Source organism: Neofelis nebulosa, chromosome 12, assembly GCF_028018385.1.
Source record: "Neofelis nebulosa isolate mNeoNeb1 chromosome 12, mNeoNeb1.pri, whole genome shotgun sequence".
NCBI classification, from domain to species: Eukaryota; Metazoa; Chordata; class Mammalia; order Carnivora; family Felidae; genus Neofelis; species Neofelis nebulosa.
This window is the reverse complement of record NC_080793.1, coordinates 93,730,532-93,754,772: the sequence shown is the minus strand read 5'-3', so window position 1 is coordinate 93,754,772 and position 24,241 is coordinate 93,730,532. Positions and strand designations below refer to the sequence as shown.

Genomic DNA, 24,241 nt, shown 5'->3' with positions numbered 1-24,241 from the left:
TTTTTTTTTTTTTAATTTTTTTTCAACGTTTTTTATTTATTTTTGGGACAGAGAGAGACAGAGCATGAACGGGGGAGGGGCAGAGAGAGAGGGAGACACAGAATCGGAAACAGGCTCCAGGCTCCGAGCCATCAGCCCGGAGCCTGACGCGGGGCTCGAACTCACGGACCGCGAGATCGTGACCTGGCTGAAGTCGGACGCTTAACCGACTGCGCCACCCAGGCGCCCCGAGTTAATTTTTATATGAGGTATGAGATGTCATTTGAAGTTCACGTTTTTTGCACATGGATTTTCAGTGGTTCCGGCACACTTTGTTGAAAAGAGCATACTTTTTCTACTTAATTGCTTTAGCATCTTTGTCAAAAATGAGTTGTCCAGCGGGTGTGGCTGTGTTTTTGGGTGTTCTTTTTTGTCCCATTGTTCCATTTATCTGACTTTAAGCTACTACCTCACTTTTTATTTCTGTTGTTTGAGAATAAGTAGTGTTAGATAGACAACTTTTTCTTTTTTTTCAATGGTGTTTTAGCTACTGTGGATCCTTTGCATTTCCATATGTTTCATAATTGGCTTTCAGTTTCTACAAAGTCCCCATAGGATTTTGGTTGAAATTGTGATGGCTCTATTGGTCATTATGGGGAGAATTGATATGTTAACTAGGCTTTTCAACTATGAACACAGTAGATCTTGCCCTTCATTTTAGGTCCTCTGTAATTTTTCTTAGTAGTGCTTTATAGTTTTTAGTATTCAAACTTTTTACCTCTTTTATCAGATGTAGCCCTAAATATTTCTTACTTTTTGATGTTATTATGTTTTCAATTTTAACTTCATTACTTATCCTTATTATATAATATGTGATTGGTTTTTATATACTGATATGTATACCACAGTCCTGCTAGATTGACTTATTGTTTCTAATAGATTTTTTTGTAGATTGCATCAGATGTTCTACGTAGATAATATGTCATCCTTGAACAAATATAATTATACTTTTTTCCTTTTCAAAAACCTTTCACTTTTTTTTTTCTTGAATTATTGCTCTGGTCTCCATACTGTGTTAAATAAAAGTGACAAGTGTGGATGTGCTTGTCTTGGTAGAAAATACATTGAGTTGAGGGGTGCCTGGGTGGCTCAGTCGGTTGAGTGTCCGCCTTCCACTCAGATCATGATCTCACGGTTTGTGGGTTGGGCCCTGCATCAGGCTCTGTGCTGACAGCTTGGAGCCTGGAGCCTGCTTCAGATTCTGTGTCTCCTCTCTCTCTGCCCCTCCCTACTCATGCTCTGTCTCTCAAAAATGAATAAACATTAAAAAAAATTTTTTTAAAAAGAAAATACAGGGGCGCCTGGGTGGCTCGGTCGGTTGAGCGTCCGACTTTGGCTCAGGTCATGATCTCACAGTCCGTGGGTTCGAGCCCCGCGTCGGGCTCTGTGCTGACAGCTCAGAGCCTGGAGCCTGTTTCAGATTCTGTGTCTCCCTTTCTCTCTGCCCCTCCCCTGTTCATGCTCTGTCTCTCTCTGTCTCAAAAATAAATAAACGTTAAAAAAAATTAAAAAAAAAAAAAAAAAAGAAACTACATTGAGTTGAATGAAATCTCAACATACCAAAGTTTGTGGGCCACACCTAAAGCAGTGCCGAGAGAGGGAGCAAGGCTGGTTCAGAATTTGAAAATCAGTCAGAGTAATCCACTATATCAATAGGTTAAAGAGACAGAAATTATACATTTATATCAGTTGATGCAGAAAAAGCATTTGACACAATTAAGCACTGACCATTATTAAAATTCTCAGAATGAGGTGTCGTCTGGGTGGCTCAGTCGGTTAAGCATCCAACTCTTGATTTCGCTTCAGGTCATGATCCCAGACTCATGGGTTAGAGCCCCTCATTGGGCTCTGTACTGAGCATGGAACCTGCTTAAGATTCTCTCTCTCTCTCTCTCTCTCTCTCTCTCTCTCTCTCTTTCTCTCTCCCCCTCCAGTCCCCCTATCCCTCCCTCCCCACATATGCACTCCCTCTCCCTGTCTCTAAAAAAAAAAAAAAAAAAACTACCAGAAAATTAGGAGTAAAAGGGAACTGCCTTGACTTGAAAAAGAGCATTTTTAACAGAATTTATAGAACTAAAACTATAATTCAAGCTTATAGAAATAAAATTGTTTTTGTGTATCATTCTTGTATCTTGCCAACTTGCTGAACTTGCTTATCAGTTCTCTAGTCTTTTTAGTGGATTCCTTAGAACTTTCTAAATATAACACCCTATCTGCAAATAGAAATAGTTTTACTTCTTCCTTTCCAATATGTAAGCTTTTTTATTTCTTTTTCTTGGATCATTGCACTGATTGGAACCTCATTACAATGTTGAGCAGACATGGTGAGAGTACATATCCTTGTCTTATTCATGATCTTAGGAAAAAGCCCTCCATCTTTCTGTAGATCATGATGTTAGTTGTGGGCTTTTCATAGATGCCCTTTATCAGGTTGAGAAAATTCTCTTCTGCTAGTTTATTGAGTGCTTTTACCTTGAGAGGATGTTGGACTTGGAAATGCTTTTTCTGTGTCTATTGAGATGATCATGTGGTTTTTGTCCTTTATTATGTTGATGTATTACATTAATTGATTTTTTAATGTTAAGCCAGCCTTACATTCCTGAGATAAATTCCACTTGACCATGGTGTATATACTTTTCTCTATGTTGTTGGGTTCAGTTTACTAACATTGTTTAAGGCTTTTTGTCTCTGTATTTGTAAGGGATGTTAGTCAGTGGTTTCTTGTGATATCTTTCCCATTTTAGTATCAGTGTAATACTGTACTTATCGAATCAATTATGACAGTCTTCTGTTTTTGAAAGAGTTTGAAAAGGTTAGTGTTAATTCTTTAAATGTTTGGTAGAACTCACCAGTGAAACCATTTGGGCTTGGTTTTTCTTTGTGTGAAATTTTTGAAATAATTTAATTTCTTTACTTCTTGTAGGTCTATTCAGATTTTTTATTTCTTCATGAAGGTATTCTTGGTAGTTTGTGTTTCTCTAGTAATTTGTTTCATCTCACTATTTGTTGGAATATTTTTCTTCTTAGTATTCTTTTATAATCCTTATGTCTGTAAAGTTAGTTATAATGTCCCTTTTGTTATTCTTTAAGTTTATTTTGAGAGAGAGAGAAAGAGCGCGCATGCAGGTGGGGTAGGGCAGAGACAGAAGGGAGAGAATCCCAAGCAGGCTCTGCACTGTTAGCACAGAGCCCGACACAGGGCTCAAACTTACAAAACATGAGATCATGACCCAAGCTGAAATGAAGAACCAGACGCTTAACCCACTGAGCCACTCAAGCACCCCATGTTATTCTTGATTCAGTACTTGAGTCTTGGTTAGTCTAGCTGAAAATTTGTCAATTTTGTTGATTTTTATAAAGAACCAAATTTTGGGTTCATTGATTTACTCTTTTGTTTTTGTTTTTCTCTATTTCATTTATTTCCACTGTGTTCTTTTTCATTTCCTATTTTCTGCTTGCTTGGGATTCATTTTGTTCTTTTTTTTCCCCAGTTACTTAAGGTGAAATAGTAGGTTATTGATTTGAGTTCTTTCTCCTTTTTTCCCCCCCCAGCAGACCATAATCTTTCCCTTTTTTTCATACATGCAGTTATATCTCTAAATTTCCTTTTTAAGCACTGCTATAACTGGTTACCCCACAAGTTTTGATATTTTGTATGTTTTCATTTCATCTCAAAGTATTTTATATTTTCTGTTGTATTTTCTTCTTTGACTCATTGGTTGTTTAAATATATATTTAGCTTTTATTTTTTTTTTTTTTTTTTTTTTTTTTTCAACGTTTTTTATTTATTTTTGGGACAGAGAGAGACAGAGCATGAACGGGGGAGGGGCAGAGAGAGAGGGAGACACAGAATTGGAAACAGGCTCCAGGCTCCGAGCCATCAGCCCAGAGCCTGACGCGGGGCTCGAACTCACGGACCGCGAGATCGTGACCTGGCTGAAGTCGGACGCTTAACCGACTGCGCCACCCAGGCGCCCCTATATTTAGCTTTTATATATCTATGACTTTCTTCTGTTATTAACTTCTAATTTAATTTCATTGTGGTCAAAGAAGATATTTTCTATGATTTAATTCATTTTTAATTTACTGTGATTTGTTTTATGGCCTAGGATATGGTCTACTATGGAGAATGTTCTATGTGAACTTGAGAAGAATGCGTGTTCTGCTTTTGTGGACTTGAAGTGTTTTGTAAATGTCTGCTACAACTAGGTAGTTGTGGTATTAAGTCTTCTGTTTCTTTGTTGATCTTCTGCCTCATTTTCTCTCTGTTACTGAAAGTGGAATATTGAAGTCTCCCAACTATTTTTGTTGAATTGTCCCATTTCAACACAACCTCTTCAGGTTTTCAGTTTTACTTTGTGTATTTTGGGATTCTGTTCTTTTTTTTTTTTTTTTTTAATTTTTTTTTTTTTCAACGTTTTTTATTTATTTTTGGGACAGAGAGAGACAGAGCATGAACGGGGGAGGGGCAGAGAGAGAGGGAGACACAGAATCGGAAACAGGCTCCAGGCTCCGAGCCATCAGCCCAGAGCCCGACGCGGGGCTCGAACTCACAGACCGCGAGATCGTGACCTGGCTGAAGTCGGACGCTTAACCAACTGCGCCACCCAGGCGCCCCTGGGATTCTGTTCTTATGTGCATGGATATTTAGTCATTATATCTTCCTGATGAATTGATTTCTTAATCATTGTACAATGTCCTTATTTTGCCTCAGATAACAGTTATTGTCTTACAGTGTTCTGTGAGGTATTAGTATAGCTATCTCAGCCGTATTTTGGTTACTGCTTACATGGTATGTATTTTTCCATCTTTTTTTCTGCCAGCCTGTGTCTTTGAATCTAAAGTGAGCCAGGTGTCAAGGGGTATCTCACTGTTTTCATTTGCATTTTGATGACATATGATGTGGAGCATCTTTTCATGTGCTTATTTTCCATCTGTATACCTTCTTTGGTGAGGTGTCTGTTAAGGTCTTTGACCCATTTCGGGGCGCCTGGGTGGCGCAGTCGGTTAAGCGTCCAACTTCAGCCAGGTCACGATCTCGCGGTCCGTGAGTTCGAGCCCCGCGTCCGGCTCTGGGCTGATGGCTCAGAGCCTGGAGCCTGCTTCCGATTCTGTGTCTCCCTCTCTCTCTGCCCCTCCCCCGTTCATGCTCTGTCTCTCTCTGTCCCCCCAAAAAAAAAGCGTTGAAAAAAAAAGGTCTTTGACCCATTTCTTAAATCAGATTGTTCTCTTATTGTTGAATTTTAAAAGTTTTTTGTATATTTTGGATAACAGTTCATCAGATGTGTCTTTTGCAAATATTTTCTCCCAGTCTCTGGCTTGTCTTCTTATTCTCTTGGCATTGTCTTTCACAAAGCAGAATTTTTTTTTTTTAATACTTATTTATTTTTGAGACAGAGAGAGACAGAGCATGAACAGGGGAGGGCCAGAGAGAGAGGGACACACAGAATCTGAAACAGGCTCCAGGCTCTGAGCTGTCAGCAGAGAGCCCGACGTGGGGCTCGAACTCACGGACTGTGAGATCATGACCTGAGCCGAAGTCGGACGCTTAACCGACTAAGCCACCCAGGCGCCCCTCACAAAGCAGAATTTTTAAGTTGAGTCCAGCTTATTTACTTTTTCATGGGTCATGTCTTTGGTGTTGTATCTAAAAAGGCATCACTACATCCAGGGTCATCTAGGTTTTCTCCTGGTTTATCATGGATTTATAGTTTTACATTTTATGGTTCGGTTGCCATCCATGTGAATTAATTTTTGTAAAGAGTATAAGATTGGTGTCTAGATGTTTGTTGTTGTTGTTATGTGGATGTCCAGTTGTTCCAGCACCATTTGTTGAGGAGATTGTCTTTGCTCTGTTGTTTTGCTTTTGCTCCTTTGTCAAAGATCAGTTGATTGTACTTCTGTGGGTTTGTTTCTGGACTCTCTATTCTGTTCCATGGATCTATAGTTTTGTTCTTTTGCCAATTCCACACTGTCTTGATTACTGTAGCTTTATAGTAAGTCTTGAAGTTATGGAGTGTCATTTCTCCAGCTTTGTTCTCCCTAAGTATTGTGTTGGCTATTCTAGGTCTTTTGCCTCTCCCTATAAACTTTAGAAATATTTTTAATGATATCCATAAAATAACTTACTGGGGTTTTGGCTGGGACTGCATTGAGTCTATAGACCAGGTTGAGAAGAATTGACATCTTGACAATGTTGAGTCTTCCTAGCCATGAACATAAATATCTTTCCATTTATTTAGTTCATCTTTGATTTTGTTTATGAATGATATGTAGTTCTCCTCATGTAGATCTTACCTGTATTTTGTTAGATCTTTTAAAAAATCTGTTCTGCCATTCTTTTACTTGGTAGAATATCTGATCCATTTACTTTCAATGTAACGTAATTACATTACTGATAAATTACTGATAAATTAGAATTTGTACCTACCATTTTTGTATTTTTTTGTATGTCTGAGGTCTTTTGCATTTCTTTATTCGTTGATTCTTGCCTTCTTTCATGTTACATATTTTTTTAATATACATTTTCAGTTCCCTTTTTGTTTCTTGACTATGTATTTTGAGTAATCTTCTAAGTGTTTACCCTGGGATTACAATTAGTATCTTAGCTTAAAACAGTCTAATTCAAATTAATACTAGTTTAATTTTAGTAGCATACAAAACCTTTGCTCCAATATACCTTCATTCCTTTCTCTCTCTTTTGTACTATTACCGGCATTCAGTTCAAATTACATCTTTATACATTATAAGCTCTTCAAGTCGTTTTCATAATTAGTGCTTTATGTAGGCATCTTTTAAAACAGATCAAGAAAAGAGTTTTATTTATATGTATTTTTATAATGCTTATTTTGTGAGCTTTTTTGTTGCTCTTTCTTTGTCTGGATTCAAGTTACCCTTTAGTGTCCTTTATTTTGGACTGAAATACAGTATTTCTTGTAAAGCAAGACTGATAGCAAATAACAAATTCTGTTTTGTTTTTTTGAAGTTTGTTTTTAAATCTGGAGATGACTTAATTTCTCCATTTTTTCAGGAAGAGTTTAGCTGCATGTGGAATTCTTGGTTGACTGTCTATTTCTTTCAACACTTGGAAGATGGCTACCTCCCTGTTCTCCATCTTTCTGAAGAGACACAGCTATGTGTTCTGCAGAATATGCATGGGCATATTCTGGGCTACAGCTTCCTCACCTCTGGTTTATTGACCTCTTTATTTTACTTGCTTTCTTTCCTCTGGGAGCTTACTAAGGTAACTAGTCCACCGATAACCTCCTCCTGCTTCTTGCTCTGTGGGGTTATTCTTTTTAAAATTTCTTTGCATTGGGGTCTTAGGAAGAGAAAGCTAGAGTATGAGAGTGTAAGAGAAAGCTAGCTTAGTCCACTACTTAAACCAGAAATTCTATGTATCTTGCCGTAGAAAGTTTGATCTAAGCCTTTGAAGATCCAGGAGCCACACTCCCGCTTATGTTTTAAGTCACCCAGACTTGTCACCCAAGTACTGAAATATGTTTCACAGAATAGTTTTTTCTTAGGGGCGCCTGGGTGGCTTAATTGGTAAAACGTCCAACTTCGGCTCAGGTCATGATTTCACAGTTTGTGGGTTCGAGCCCCACATCAGGCTCTGTGCTGACAGCTCAGAGCCTGGAGCCTGCTTTGGATTCTATGTCTCCCTCTGTCCCTCCCCTGCTTGTTCATTTTCTCTCTCTCTCTCTCTCTCTCTCTCTCTCTGTCTCAAAAATAAATAAACATTAAAAAAAATTTTTTTAAAGAATAGTTTCTTTTAGAGAAATAGTTCAGGAAGTGAAGAGGTAGAAAATCATGTTATCTTCTTAGTCGATAAATAAGGATAGAAAAGTGAATAACAAACTGTTTTCCTCACTATTTTAAGCTTTTCATGTTGAACTACCTGAAATTGAAAAAGTTGTAAACAGGGGCGCCTGGGTGGCTTGGTCGGTTAAGCGTCCGACTTCGGCTCAGGTCACGATCTCGCGGTCCGTGAGTTCGAGCCCTGCGTCGGGCTCTGTGCTGACAGTTCAGAGCCTGGAGCCTGTTTCAGATTCTGTGTCTCCCTCTCTGCCCCTCCCCTGTTCATGCTCTGTCTCTCTCTGTCTCAAAAATAAATAAACGTTAAAAAAAATTAAAAAAAAAAAAAAGAAAAAGTTGTAAACAGCATGTCATATTAAATGTGAACATAATTTTATATCCATGCTACTTATATATTTACTAAAAAGGAATATTTAGTTAATGAACATCTGTTGGTTAAGAATCCAAATTAGGCTGTGCAAAGTGGTGTGGTATCTGGTGGCTGCTGTGGGGGGTGTTTCTTCCTGTGGATACCTCATTCCAGGTGATTGCTTGGTCCAAACTAGGATATTGGTGGGAACATTAGTACCCAGGGCTCACCCAGGTATGTGAAGCTTTATCTAGGTCTGGTTGATGCGGTGGGGCTTCTTAATGTATTTTGGGATTTTGTGAAGGTTGGTGGAAGAACTGTAAAAGGAAGCCTTCATTATGTGACTGCTAAACAGAACCCAGGGGCCCTGCATTCACAGTAGCCTCCATGAATACCTGCTGTTATGTGAATGCAAGCTGTTTGTCTAATGCTGCATTCTCAAAGCATCACTGGAGAGGCACCTGGGTGGCTTAGTTGGTTGGGCGTCTGACTTCAGCTCAGGTCATGATCTTACAGTTCGTGAGTTCGAGCCCTGCATCGGGCTCTGTGCTGACAGCTAGGAGCCTGGAGCCTGCTTTGGATTCTGTGTGTGTGTCTCTCTCTCTCTCTCTCTCTCTCTCTCTCTCCCCCTCTCCCCCTCCCCCACCCCCACTCATGCTCTGTCTCTCAAAGATGCATAAATGTTAAAAAAAAAATTATAAAAAAAAAATAAAGCGTCCCTGCAAACTAGGCAGAAATGCAGATTCTCAGCCCCACCCAGACCTACCAAGTGGAAATTCTGGGAGTGAGGCCCGGCCGCTGGGCTTTTAAGAGAACCCCTCTGATGGGTGTTGAGTCAGGAAGGGTTGACATCTTGATGAGTTTAGAAGTACCTGTGGTGGTGACACTGATGTGAGTGAGGTGTGTTCACATCTGTGGGAATGATCCTGGTGTGGCTGTTTGTGGGAAAAGGCTAGGAGCGTGGGAACCCTGCTTGCGAAGATCTGCTTCGCCTATTGTTAACGTCGCACCCATTGCCTTATCATAATGCGTTTTCTGGAGCATCTGAACCAGACAGCATACTTCTTCAGATGATGCAGCAGCAAGGGTCCTGCTGTGTGTTGTTTTCCCTGATCAGTGATGAGTCTCCTGAGAGCCCAGGGACCTTCCCAGAGGTGCAGTGCAGGTGTGAGATCACAGGAGCCCGTGAGGTTCAGGCAGACTGCCAGCTCTTTCCCAGAGGACCTACCTTGCAAGAAGGTCTGGAGGGGCTTCAAGAAGGAAGAGGCACCTTTTAAATGTTGCCTGCCTGCCCCCAGGTGATTTGAGGAGAAAAAGAATTTCATTCAGTTTCCTCATTTTGTTTGAGTTTGCAGATTCAGAAGTGAGGATGTTTCCATTTAAAATTTTTTTTTTTTTAACATTTATTTATTTTTGAGACAGAGAGAGACAGAGTATGAACAGGGGAGGGGCAGAGAGAGAGAGGGAGACACAGAATCTGAAATGGGCTCCAGGCTCTGAGCTGTCAGCACAGAGCCCGACGCGGGGCTCGAACCCACAGACCGTGAGATCATGACCTGAGCCGAAGTCGGACGCTTAACCGACTGAGCCACCCAGGTGCCCCGAGGATGTTTCCATTTAAAAGAAATAGGGTTTTTCATTTGTTTTACTACATATGGACTCATAAAAAGTGCTATAATTCTTTAAGGACAGAATACAAGTGTGGTGTCAGGAAGCATCCGGGCCCCTAGGTAGATCTGCAGTCGGCCCTGCATGATGAAGGGATGTAATAAAATATGTAATTGGTATTAGGGAAAACATCCTGAAGGAGAGGAAGTTGGAAGTTCAACAGACCCACCCCTCCGGGGATTAGAAGGGAATTAGAAGGGACACCAATCTGTCAGGTTGAAGACCAGCCAGGGGTTGGAGATGTAAATGTGATCAGGAAAACTAAGATAAGGAAACAGTTCCTTGTGTTTGCATGTGGTGCTGTAACCTGAGACAGGTGAGGCATAGCTGCTATTTCCCCTTTACAGCCACGTCAAATGACGGTGGTGCTGGTGGTCATGACCTTTGAATGGTTATTCGTGTATTCATTCACTAACTCTTTATTGAGCATGTACTGTGTGCTGGGCCCTGTTGTATACAGTAGTTGACAAAGCAGACAAAACTCTGCCTTCGTGGAGCTGACCTCCTAGTGGGGAAGGCAGATAATAATGTAATAATAGGGATAAATCAGTAAATGATGTGCCATGTTCCATGTTTTCTTCAGAAGTCCTGAGGACACGGAAACAGAGGGGAGCTGGTTTAAATTGTAAACAGGGTGGCTACGTGGGTTTGAAGAGAAGGGTGGTGTGACCCGGGTGACCCTGGCTGCTGTGTTGAGGATAGACTGAATTATGAGTCGGGCACGGAATTAGGTCTGTATACAAGCTCGTGGGGCACCTTTACGGTGACCGCAGGGCAGATGTGAGGCTCAGAGGTGGCAGTGAATGTGCTTACGGTCACAGAGCTGGTAAGTGCCAACAACCCTCCATTGTGGAGGAGCCCAAACATGTGAAGGAGGTGTGTGGTTGACACATGTCTTTGGGACAGCAGTGCATTGAGATTTGGATGAAGGAAGGATCAGCTAAGTGTCTGCACAGAGCAGAACGAATGTGAAAGTCTTGCTGTGTGGATAGGGAGGTCTGAAAAGTTTCTTGGGAGCCAAGGAATTATCAGCGCCACAAAGTTAGAATGCATACAACATTGCATTCATTGCATTGCATGCAAACAGGGGAGTTTCCTTTATTCAGTGAGAGGTCTTTACTGTTGAGAGGCTGTGTGTGTATGGTGGTGAAGAGAACAGACTGTGGAATGAACGATGTGAATTCAGATCCCAGCTCCACCATTTAATAGCTGTGTGACTGCAGGTAAGTTATCTGACTTCTCTTTGCCTTGGTTCTGTAATCTGCAAAATGGGAATAATATATGAACCTAAACATGTTTTTACCATATGGTCCTGTGGTCGTGGTCCTTGGTGTTTGCTCACAGGAGCTGAAAAACCCACTCCCGCACAAACATCTGCACACAGATGTGTACACAGCTGTATTCATAATTGCCAAGCCTTGGTAGCAAGTAGAATATCCTTCAGCAGGCGGCTGGATAAGCAGACCGTGGTCCGTCCAGATAATAGAATGTTACTCAGCACTAAGAGGAAATGGACTGCTGGCCACAGAACATGTGGAGAAGCCTTAAATGTGTGTCACTAAGTGAAAGAAGCCAATCTGAAAAGGTCACATACTGTATGATTCAATTACATGACATTCTGGAAAAGGTAAATCTGTGGGCACGGTGAACAGATCAGGAGTTGCTGGGGTGGGGGTAGGGGTGACTGAATGGGGCATGGAGGATTTTCAGGGCAGTGAAGATTCTCTGTGTGATCCCATAATGACAGATACATGTCCTTATACATTTGCCCAAATCCGTAGAATGTCCACCACCTGGAGTGGTCCCTTAGGCAAGCCGTACATCTGGGTGACGATGACGTGTCCGTGTGGGCTCATCAGTTGTACCGAAGGTGCTATCTGCTGGGGGTGTCGACAGTGGAGGCCGTGCACGTGCGGGTGGGACAGGCGTGTGCAGGGATTCTCTGTGTCTTCCATGTAGTTTTGCTGTGAACCTAAAATTGCCCTAATAATAAACTGTGTTTCTGATTGGAGTAATGGTAGTACTTCCCGAATGGTGTAGTGGTGAGGGCTCCGAGTTGCAACAAACAAGGCACTTGGAACAGTGCCTGGCTGGAGTCAGCCTACGTGTTTATTATTACTAACAGATTATTCACAAGCATGAAAGTGTTTATGTAGCTGTCCTGTGTTCACTCATATACTTGGAAATGTCTATTTTTGCCCACACAGACTTAAATTTCCAGCCTCAAATTCTTCTACCATGATTGCTGTGTAGAAGGTAATCCGTTGACATGTTTCTTTAATGTGGGCAGAGGGCCTCTTACGTCAGGAGGAGCTGGACGGAGTGTGGGCGGATAACGTGTTCCGTTCCTCAGACATCCTGAGGGTGGGCCGCAGACTTGCACTTCCCACGGGCGCCCGAGAGGACTCCGAGCCCCAGAGCAGGTGGGAAGGGTGACGCCACACCCCTGACCTCCCAACTTCTCAGGGCTGTCCCCGTCAGCTCTCCCAGAAGTACACACGCAGGCTTTTTGTGCGGAAGGCGGAATGGAAGGCAGTGACCTCAGAACCCCTCAGGCTGTCACAGAGCCTGGCTCTTGGGCCAAGTGACTTTTTTATGAAGTAGAACATTCTTTATGTCAAACTCTTACTCGGTGACGACTCTTCCTAACAGTATGAGTAATCGTCCATTGCTGTTCTGAGTTTTAAGTATTAGGTACTAATTAGTGAGCCTGTGATTAATTCTGAATTTTCAGTCATTTCGAGGGACTTCTTGAGATGAAAGCAAATTGCAGGATAGAGTGAGCAAAATATCTGTTATTAGCAGCAGGAAATGAAATTAAATAAGAGGACTGTGCAGTGAAATGACAGGATTACTCTTCAAACCCTCTTTCTCCTGACTCTACAACCAGGCACACAAAATCAGTCCAGTTGTGGATGAAGCTAATGGTTCATAAATCTTCTTCAGGTCGGCCATTACCAACTGCTGGCAGGACTGTTCTACACGTCATGAAGGCAATGCTTTACAGATTCTTATAAAATATTACGATACTGGTTTGCAAATTAAAACAACAGTAATATATCGGATACCTATATGCCAGACATTGTGTTAGAAACACACACACACACACACACACACACACACACACAGTTGTTCTTTATCCTCACAATAAGCTAGGAAAGTAGTCTAATAATAATCCCCATTTTACAGGGGAGAAAATTGAGGCTGAAAATGGTTCCTGTGGCCAGCAATGAACAGAGTCAAGGTTTTTTGTTTGTTTGTTTTAAATATGAAATTTATTGTCAAATTGGTTTCCATACACCCGGTGTTCATCCCAACAGGTGCCTTCCTCAATGCCCATGACCCACTTTCCACTCCCTCCCACCCAAGAGTCAAGGTTTAAACACAGAACTTGTGACTGCACAGGATGGTCCAGCCTACTTGAGCTGTATGTAATTGGTCAGCAGTTCCTCTAGTTGGACTGGACATCAGTGTTTTCACACAGAGTTAATCCACAGTGGACACTCCTGCAGAGTCCCCTAGCCAGGGCCAAGGGGGGTTCTGCTTCCAGCCATGATGAAATTGCAGAGAGCAGGGTTACCTTCTGCCTTAAACAACTAGAAAACCAGATGAAATATACAAAAATGGGTTTGGGACAGTGGAAAGCAGGCAGCTCGGGACCATGATCTCTGAGAGACAAGAAGAAGACGTGTGTGAGCCCAGGATTGGACTCCCGGGAGGCAGTTCCCAGGCTGCCTTGTGGGACGGGGACAGACACAAAGCTACCTTGGATATTCACTGAGAGCTGAGGTGGCTGGAATTTGCGGTGAAGGGCCCTGGCGGGAAGGAAGTGGCACGGAGAGGGCCATGGACGTGTGCAGAGGGCCTGCTGGGCTCCGCTGACCTGTGTTTGACTGAATACTGACCATGCGAGCTACCCAAGGCCAGGGGTGGACACAGGAGTGGACAGAACACCTTCTGGGGCTCTCAGACAGCTGGAAGGAGTTCACATTCCCACCAGCCAGACAAGAAGGGCCTCACGATACTCAGAGCAGCAGGTGGAGGCCTGGAAAGGTGTCGGCTTAGTGATGGGACTAAATTAGCCTAAAGCGAAGGCTGCTGTAGAGCTGCCTCCTGATTCCATAGAATTCATCTAATGAGATGAGGACAAGAGGTTAGGAGCTGAGACCCGTTGGATAAGCAGTGGGGATTCCCTGGAGGAAGCTGGAAGGTGAGGCGGGATAGAAGAAGGTCTGGTGTCCAGGCAAAGAGGGAGGTCGCTGGATTTGTGGAGCCGGGGGCCCCCAGACTTTGTGGATAAAGGTAGTGATGGGCAACTGCATGCATGGAAAGGGGCCTGCGTGGATGCCCTTCATTTTCTCCTTTAACTCTCAGTCTCAGAAAGGGCTTGAAATATACTCTTTCCCAAACTGATGTTGATTATATATCTCAGATCGCTGAAAATTTATAATTTAACACTAAGTATGTATAGTAACTCTCAGGTAATTAGACCAATAAAACACTCCATTTGTTGCACCATTTTTCCTTGGTTAGAAGGATTACTTTAATAAAAGGCATGTATTCATGTTGTTGGCAAAAGCACAGTATTTAAGGACTGCCTGGGTGGCTCAGTTGGTTAAGGGCCTGACTCTGGATTTCAGCTCAGGTCATGATCTCACAGTTGGTGGGATCAAGCCCCACATCGGGCTCTATGTTGACAGCATGGAGACTGCTTGGGATTTTTTCTCTCTCCCCCACTCTCTGCCCTTATCCTGCTCACGCTGTCTCTTTCTCTCTAAATAAATAAATAAATAAATAAATAAATAAATAAATAACACAGTGTTTAAGCTATATAAATGTAAGTGATTTACAAAGAGTTTTATTTTACTGTTCTTTTTTATTTATATTCTAGTTAGTTAGCATACAGCGTGATAATTTGTTTCAAGAGTAGAATTCAGTGATTCAACACTTACATATAATACCCAGTGCTAATCCCAACAAGTGCCCTCCTTAGTACTCATCGCCCATCCCCCACCCACCTCCCTCCATGAACCCTCAGCTTGTTCTCTATTGTTAAAAGTGTCTTGTGGTTTGTTTCCCTCTCTTCTCTTTTTCTCCCCCTCCCATATGTTCATCTCTTTTATTTCTCAAGTTCCACATATGAGTGAAGTCATGATATTTCTTTCTCTGATTGACTTATTTCACTTAGCATAATATACTCTAGCTCCATCCACGTTGTTGCAAATGGCAAGGTTTCATTCTTTTTGATTACCAAGTAATACTTCATTGCATATATGTATACCACATCTTCTTTATCCATTCTTCAGTCTGTGGACATTTGGGCTATTTCCGTAGTTGGGCTGTTGTTGATAGCAATGCTTAAGCATTGGAGTTCACATGCCCCTTTGAATTTGTATTTTTGTATCCCTTGGGTAAATACCTAATAGTGCAATTGCTGGGTCATAGGGTAGTTCTATTTTTAGTTTCTTGAGGAACCTCTATACTGTTCTCCAGAGCAGCTGCACCAGTTTGCATTCCCACCAGCAGTGCAAGAGTGGCCCCCTTCCTTTGCATCCTCCCCAACACCTGTTGTTTCTTGTGTTGCTAATTTTAGCCATTCTGACTGCTGTGAGGTTGTATCTCATTGTGGTTTTGATTTGCATTTACCTGATGGTGAGTGATGGTGAGCATCTTTTCATGTGTCTGTTAGACACCTGGATATCTTCTTTGGAAAAGCTTATGTCTTCTGCCCATTTTTAAATTGGATTATTTGGTTTTGGGTGTTAAGTTTGGTAAGTTCTTTATAGATTTTGGATACTAACACTTTATCTGATATGTCATTTGCAAATATCTTCTCCCATTCCATAGCCTGCCTTTTAGTTTTGTTGATTATTTCCTTCACTGTGCAGAAGCTTTTTATCTTGATGAGGTCCCAATAATTCATGTCTGCTTTTGTTTCCCTTGCCTTCGGCGATGTGCCTAGTAAGAAGTTGCTATGGCCTAAGTCAGAGAGGTTGCTGCCTTTGTTCTCTAGGGTTTTGATAGTTTCCTGTCTGAGATTAGTTCTTTCATCCATTTTGAATTTATTTTTGTGTATGGTGTAAGCAAGTGGTCCAGTTTCATTCTTCTGCATGTCGCTGCTCAGTTTTCCCATCACCATTTGCTAAAGAGACTCCCTTTTTCCCACTGGACATTCTTTCCTGCTTTGTTGAAGACGAGTTGACCATATAGTTCTGAGTCCATTTCTGGGTTTTCTGTTCTGTTCCATTGATCTATGTGTCCGTTTTTGTGCCAGTACCATACTGTCTTGATGAGTACAGCTTTGTAATATAACTTCAAATCGGGCATTGTGATGTCTCCAGTTTTGTTTTTCTTTTTCAGGATTGCTTTGGCTATTCGGGGTCTTTTGTCATTCCATACAGATTTTAGGATTGTTTATTCTAGCTCTGTGAAAAATGCTGGTAGTATTTTGGTAGGGATTGCACTGAATGTGTCACTTGCTTTGGGTGTTATTGACATTTTAACAAGGTGACTTTTATAAAGTCACGTTAGGATACATATGATATTCTTTGAAGATGGGCCATCTTTAATTTTGTCGTTTAACTATTATGCTTTAGCAATACTGTCATGCTGCAATAGGGACAGCATTTATCACTCCAAAATGGGAGATATTAAATTAGGATTTACATGTTGTATTGTAGAAGGTTTTCTTATTGTGGCAGAAAAGTTGAAGTCATAGGAAAAATCTTACAGGTTGGACTATATAAAACAGGACTGCTAGGCAAAACACACCATAAACATATGTAAGACATGATAAACTGTAGGAAAAAAAAGTGGTATTTTAATTAAGTTTTTAATTTTAATTCCAAGTAGTTGACATTCAGCGTTATATTTGTTTCAGGTATTCAAAAATAGTGACTCAGCACTTCCATGCATGGCCCTGTGCTCATTGCAACAAGTGTACTCCTTCACCTGCATCTCCCATCTCCTCCATCCCTTCGCCCACCTCCCCGCCAGTAACCAGCAGTGTATTCTCTTTAGTTAAGAGTCTGTCTCTTGGCTTGTGTCTCTCCTTTTTAATGTTTATTCTTTGTTTTGTTTCCTGAATTCCACATGTGAATGAAATCATCTGGTATTTGTCTTTCTCTGACTGATTTCACTTAGCATGATACTCTCTAGCTCCATCCACGTCATTGCAAATGATAAGATTTCAGTCCTTTGTATGGCTGAGTAATATTCCATGGTGCCTGTACCACATCCTCTTTATCCCTTCATCTATCAATGGACACTGGATTCCTTCCAGAGTTTGGCTATTTGTCAGTAGCGCTGCTATAAACATTGGAGGCATGTGCCACTTCAAATCGGTATTCTTGTATCCTTTGGGTAAATACCTAGTAGTGCAGTTACTGGATTGCGGGGTATTTCTATTTTTGAGGAACTTCCATACTGTTCTCCAGAATGGCTGCACCAGTTTGCATTCCCACCAACAGCACAGGATGGTTCCCCTTTCTCTACATCCTCACCATCACCTGTTGTTTCTTGTGTTGTAAATTTTAGCCATTCTGACAGGTATGAGGTGATATATCTTCATCATTTTGATTTTTATTTCTCTGATGATGAGTGATGTTGAGCATCTTTTCATGTGAGGACCATCTGGATGTCTTCTTTGGAAAAATGTCTGTTCATGTCTGCTGCCCATTTTTAAATTGGATTATCTGCTTTTTGGGTGTTGAGTTGTATCAGTTATTCATGTATTGGATACTAATCCTTTATCAGATATGTCTTTTTTTTTTTTTTTTAGTTTCTATATCATTTATTTCTGCTGTAATGTTTATGATTTTCTTCCTTCTACTATTTTTGGGTTTTGTTATTTTTCCAGCTCCTTTAGGTGTAAGGTTAGGTTGTTTATTTGAGATTTTTCTTCTTCTTTTTAAAAAAATTTTGTTTATTTTTATTTTTCATTTATTTATTTTTTAAATGTTTTAAATGTTTATTTATTTTTGAGACAGAGAGAGACAGAGTGTGAGCAGGGGAGGAGCAGAGAGAGAGGGAGACAGGATCCAAAGCAGGCTCCAGGCTCTGAGCTGTCAGCACAGAGCCTGACACGGGGCTTGAACCCACAAACCATGAGATCATGATCTGAGCTGAAGTCGAACACTCAACCGACTGAGCCACCCAGGCACCTCTCTTATTCATTTTTTTTTTTAGAGAGTACAGGGGAGAGGGACAGAAGGAGAAAAAGGGAGAGAATCTTAAGCAGGCTCCATGCTTCATGCTTAGCACAGAGCCTGATGTGGGACTCAGTCCCATGATCCTGGGATGATGACCTGAACCTAAATCAAGAGTTGGGCGCTCAACTGACTGAGCCACCCAGGCACCCTGAGACTTTTCTTGCTTCTTGAGGTAGGCCTGTATTGCTATAAACTTCCCTCTTAGAACCACTTTGCTGCATCCCAAAGATTTTGGACCACTGTGTTTTCATTTTCATAATTTTTTTTTCTTCTTTGATTTCTTGGTTGACACATTGGTGTGTGATTTTTTTTTTTTAATGAAGCCCTTGATATTCTTAATATAAAAAGACATCTTGTAAGTCAATAACAAAGGGACAGATGTCCCCATAAGGAGAAGAGCTAAGCCCTGAAGCAGGAAGTGTATTAATACATTCATTAAAAAAATTTTTTTTTAACATTTATTCATTTTTGAGAGAGAGAGACAGAACATGAGTGGGGGCGGGGGGCAGAGAGAGAAGGAGACACAGAATCTGAAGCAAGCTCCAGACTCTGAGCTGTCAGCACAGAGCCCGACGCGGGGCTCAAACTCATAGACTGCAAGATCATGACCTGAGCCGAAGTCAGACACTTAACTGACTGAGCCATCCAGGTGCCCTGATAAATTTATTTTTCAAATTGAGTATAATTATATTAGTTTTAGGTATATAACATAATGATTCAACATTTATATATGTTATGAAATGATCATAGTAAGTCTAGATATCATCTGTCACCATACAAAGTTATTACAATATTATTAAGGCTTTTAGGCTTTCACCATTGTGTGTGTTGTTAGCTGTCAGTTTGTCTCTGTAATATCCTTACCTTGTAGATAGCACTGTTCACTGGAATATCATGTGAGCCTTGGATTCAGTTTTAGATTTTCTAAGAGCAACATTAATAATAAGAATCAGAACACTAATTTTTTTTTTTTTTTTTTTTAATTTATTTTTGGGACAGAGAGAGACAGAGCATGAACGGGGGAGGGGCAGAGAGAGAGGGAGACACAGAATCGGAAACAGGCTCCAGGCTCCGAGCCATCAGCCCAGAGCCCGACGCGGGGCTCGAACTCACGGACCGTGAGATCGTGACCTGGCTGAAGTCGGACGCTTAACCGACTGCGCCACCCAGGCGCCCCCAGAACACTAATTTTAATAATGTATTTTATTTAACTCAGCATATCAAAAATATTTCAATGTAAAATCAGTGTAAAAAATTATTGGGGCGTCTGGGTGGCTCAGTCGGTTGAACGTCCGACTTCAGCTCAGGTCATGATCTCACAGCTCGTGAGTTCGAGCCCCACGTCAGGTTCTGTGCTGACAGCTCGGAGCCTGCAGCCTGCTTCAGATTCTGTGCCTCCCTCTCCCTCTGCCCCAACCCACTCGCATTCTGTCTCTGTCTCTGTCTCTCTCAAAAATAAATAAATATCAAAAAAATTAAAAAAAAATTACTAGTGAACTATTTTAGTCTTTTTTGTATTAGGTCTTCAAAATCGTATTTGACACTGACAGCACATCTCACGTCTACACTGTCCACATTTCCAGAGCTGGGGAAACACAGAGCTAATGACTATTAGCAGCAGAAGTCCAGCACTTTGTAGGTGATTCATAAATGCACATCCCATAAGCAAACTCTCAAAAAGTAATGTTTTTTTCTCAACAGACTACCATGCCTGCGGGAATCTTGCCTCAAAATGAAGAGCCATACTCCACTTTGGTGAATGACAGTCCATATGCTGCCAACATGAAGGGTAAGTTCTTTGACACACTTTTTGACGCTTTGTGCAGAGTAGCGTCTAATGAAACAGTATGAGTAGACATGATGGAAAAGGCTCGAGGCCTCACACTAGAATCCCAAGTGCAGTCACTGCTTATGGCTCTTGTTTATTTCTGCCTCCCTGTTTCGACCTGTTGAAACTCCTTTTCAAAATCTTGAATAAGCGGTCTTTTGAGAAGGAATGTTGAAAACAAAGTTTGCCTCCTGCATTATCCTTAGACTGAAATGACCTCTTCCTCTCATTTCTAGCCTCCTTGTGAGGCAAGCTTTCTCTTCCATCCCTCGCAAGTGTCACTTCGAAGCAGGTGCCCCTGCTCCTCCCAGTTTGTTTCTTCTTCATTCCATCCCACACATTTGATTTTTCACATGGTAGCCCTGGGAAGAAGGGTGCTGTGACGGGGACCCTTGCTGCTGTCGCAGCTACTAGGCTGGTGACTGATTTCCTGCCATGAGCCATCAGCCAGACGTCAGGTCATTTTTTTGGCAAAACCTTTGCATGGTTTTGGTCCTGCCCTGTTCACGTTAGGGCTCCTGTATCGGGAACCTTGAAGGGCTTCCCCCTGCGTCAGATGAGGTAACGTACAGAAAGTAAAGAGGCAGGAGTCTGAAGGTATTGGAGTCCCGCACTTGCTGGGAATAATGGGCTCTGTTGACTGTTCTCTCGTAGGACTCTGACCACCCCACCAGGGGGAGCCCTCTGTCATCAGGAAACCAGTGTCTCCCTCCTCTTACTTGTCAGAATTCCCCTCTTTGTAGTCCCTCCTGCATCTGTCTGCTCCTGTCTGACTCAGTAGGGACCGGCCTATTGGTAACCACTGTTTGTGGACAGCGTCTGAGAGCTAACTTACTGTTAGTTTCCCTGTTTGAGAAAGCGCTATCTAATACAAGGGCGGTAGCGGTGCCTACTTGCTGCTTCCTTTGTACGACATGTTTCTTGCCTAAAGGACGCCCCAGCTAACAACCCTGAGTCAGACCTTTTTCCCCTCTCCCTTCTGTCGAAATGTCCCCTCTTAGCTGGTGTTTCCCATCAGGGATTTTCTTGGCTTCTGAGATGGGCGAGTCTTCGTCGTACAGGAGCCAGGTGACGGCATCCCTGACCGAGTCCCGTGATGTCCCCAGACTGTGGTGACAACCAGAAAACCTGATGTGTTTTCAGATGCCCTGGGGGAGGTCGTCATACCCACGTTGTGATCCTCTAGAGAAGCTGATTTTACCTCTCCTAAAGCCATCTCTTTAATTGAAAATCTCCTCGTGTATAATATGGAGCTAATTTTTAATTAGGAAAAAGTCTGGAGAAATAAGAAACTTACTTTATATCTAACTTTTTTAGAGTGAGTCTCATCTCTAAAGGTAGTTCTACCTATTGGGTTAACATTGGGCTAGGAAGCATTTTTTTTTTTAATGTTGGCTAATGAACCATAAGGAAATTTAATTGGGTCAGTAAGTAAAGTATTTAAATTATTTTTAAAGGAAAATAGAAAGAAAACTCAACAAGAACTAGCTTTAGAATGAGACAAACCTAGATTTAAATATTCTACTTTTTGGAAAAAAAAATTTGTGGGGAAATTTCAAACATTCACAAAAGTATATAGAATACTACAAAGATCTCTGTGGAGGTACCACTGCCTGTATGGGTGCCAGTGGAGACCCCACCCCCAGGGAGGTCCCCTTCCCCAAGAGGTACCATCCCCCATCTTTAACAATTTCGGCTCACTCATTTCCTCTACTCCTTTCCCTGCTTCCATATTACTTCGTTTCATTCCTTAACCATATCACCATCACCATAACTAGAAAAATTTAACACTGGTCACCTAATATCCTCAATACCTGAACATTGTTCAGATTTCTAGCTGTCTCATAGACGTATGTATGTTTGTTTGCATCGGGATCCAACAGAATCCATATTGCATAATTGGTTGATATGTATCTTACATCTGTTTTACATGTGGATTTCTCTCTCTTTTTCCTTACAATTTATTTTTGAAGAAACCAGGTTTTTTGCCCTATGGAGTTTGCCACAATCTGTATTTTTCTGATTTTATTCCCACATTATTTCCTGTAAACTGGATTAGTGGAGGGATGTAGAGCCTAATCAAGTTTTTTTTTAATTTACAACCATGTTTCATGGATGGCACTATATTCTTCCATCAGAATGCCTGTGATGTCTAGTTGTCTCTCGTGATGTTAGTTCTTTCATTTTGCAAGAATTTCAGACTCATAGAAAAGCATTAAAAAATCCCTAAATACTGTTCACCCAGAGACTCCCTCTCAAGTTTGGTCAGCTGTGCCAGTAACATCTTTTAACAGCAAAAGGATACTTGTCATGTTTTTCCAGTTTCTTTCTGTGACCACAGTCCTGCCTTGATGTCTGTGAAACTTACAGGCCAGGTACTTTGCAGCATATTCCTCCCTGGGGGTTTGTCTGCTGTTTCATCATAACATCGTTAAGGTTTTGCGTTTCTGGCAGGAACATCACAGAAATGACTTCATTCTCTTCTCACGCATCCCATTAAGTGACCCAGAACGCCATCATGCCACATCCCTGGGGTGCTCAGTTTGGTCCCATCAGTGCAGTGGTGTCTGCGGGCTGTATCCACCGTAAGTCGTTCCTTCTCCCTTCGACTTCGTACTTGGTGGAGAGGCACTGGGAGGCTGTGGGCACCTGGTCTTCACCCAGCTCTCTCCCAGCCCCGCAGCATCCGCTGGCGTCTCTTGCCTGAATTAAGTATTGTGATGACAGATGACGGAGGGGAGGCTTCCTGACCCCATCACTGCTTCTGCATTTCTTAGCTGGCATTCTCCAGGAGCAGTTCCCCTTCCCCTTGGTTCATTCAGTTATTCTCCGTTCCGGCGTAGATCCTCATCTGTGCAGGGAGTGTACTCTTTCACTGTCCTTTGTTTTCGCACTCCGCTGTCCCCCATTGGGCCAGAAGAGCCTCTCCAGCCTGTAGCTGTGTCATCTGGACACGTCCCTGCTCCCTGCTTCCTGCTTCCTGCCTCCTGCCTCCTAGCCCAGCAAGGTCTTTGGTGTCCTCTTGTACCTTTCCTGGTCCAGCCCTGAAGTCACCCGTTTCTGCCAGGAGCTCTGGTTCCTTCCAGTGCAGAGTGGTGTTGGGAAACCCAAAATGTGTCCCCAAGCTCCCTGCAAGACAAAGCCAGGAAGTGTATAAGTGTGCATAGATATCTCCCCACTTTTATACACATAATTGTTTTTATATATTGAAAACTATGAGTTCATATTGGTACTTGCTGTTGTCTCATCCATCACTGTACCATCGTTCTAGCTTTTCCCCTTACTGAGTTTATAATTCCCTTCCCCAAGAATGAGGAAGGAACCTTGCTCTTATTTAGTGAGTCCTCCTTTTCATGACCCGTCTCCCAGCCCTGCCCTGCCATCACTTGCCTCCGCTCGCTCTTCCACACAGGGCCTGTGCCCTGCTGGCTCGAGTGCCATAGACTCTGCTACAGCTGACCCTTGAGCAGGCGGGTTTGGACCTTGACCACCAGCACAGATGAAAATCCACATATAACTTTTGACTCCTTGAAAACTTAACCACTAATAGCCTCCTGTTGACTGGGAGCCTCACCAACAACCATTGATTAACACATATCTTGTGTGTCATATATTGTATTTTTACAATAAAGTAGCTAGAGAAAAGAAGACATTATTAAGAAAATCCTAGGGAAGAGAAACTACATTTACAGTACTATACGGTATTTATCCAAAGACATCTGCTTATATGTAGACACATGGAGTTGAAACCCATGTTGTTCAAGGGTCACCTGTGGTTGCCTTCCTTGTGTGGGGCCTGACCTTTGCTAAGTAGGCCTGCTTTGTGGCTGTTTTTATCTTGATTATGTGTACACTTTTAATTAAAATAATGAGATAATTATACAGTCACATGCAGTTGTAAGTCATACACCCTTTACTCCGTTTCCATCAGTAGTAACATCTTGCGCATCCGTAGTTCAGTGTCCTGGCCAGGATGTCAACATTGTTGCACTCGAGATACAGGCTGGCACTGTCACTGCAAGGATCCCTCCAATTGCCTTTTGTAGCCGGACCCACTTCCTCCCATGAGCCTGGCCCCTGACAAGTACTCCTCTGTTCCCACTTCTATGATTTTTGTCATTTCAGGAATTGTATATAAGTGAAATCACACAGCATGTAGCCATTCGAGTCAGCTTTTTCCACTTGATGTCATTCTGTTGGTGTTGTGTCTCCACGGTGTACTTGTTCTTAATGCCAAGTGGCCTTGCCTGGTAGGGGTGCACCACAGGGTGTTTATCCATTCACTCCCCAAAGGATGGCCAGGTGGTCTCCGTTTGGGGCTCTTGTGAA

The 24,241-nt window shown here is 42.1% G+C and overlaps 1 protein-coding gene across 8 annotated transcripts in view; it reads left to right on the top strand.

Moving 5' to 3' along the window:
• Positions 1–24,241, top strand: part of PTPDC1 (protein tyrosine phosphatase domain containing 1) — a 66,606-nt gene that overhangs the window by 16,585 nt on the left and 25,780 nt on the right. For 3 of the 8 annotated variants that reach the window (XM_058695930.1, XM_058695926.1, XM_058695924.1), the window contains exons 2-3: positions 7,070–7,282; positions 19,786–19,873. In XM_058695930.1, coding sequence (XP_058551913.1) covers positions 7,085–7,282; positions 19,786–19,873 — 286 coding nt within the window. In that variant the 5' untranslated portion in view covers positions 7,070–7,084. Of the gene's footprint in view, positions 1–7,069; positions 7,283–11,579; positions 11,791–12,095; positions 12,298–19,785; positions 19,874–24,241 lie in introns of those variants that run through there. The other 5 variants (XM_058695927.1, XM_058695932.1, XM_058695929.1 and 2 more) reach the window with 4 other exon arrangements.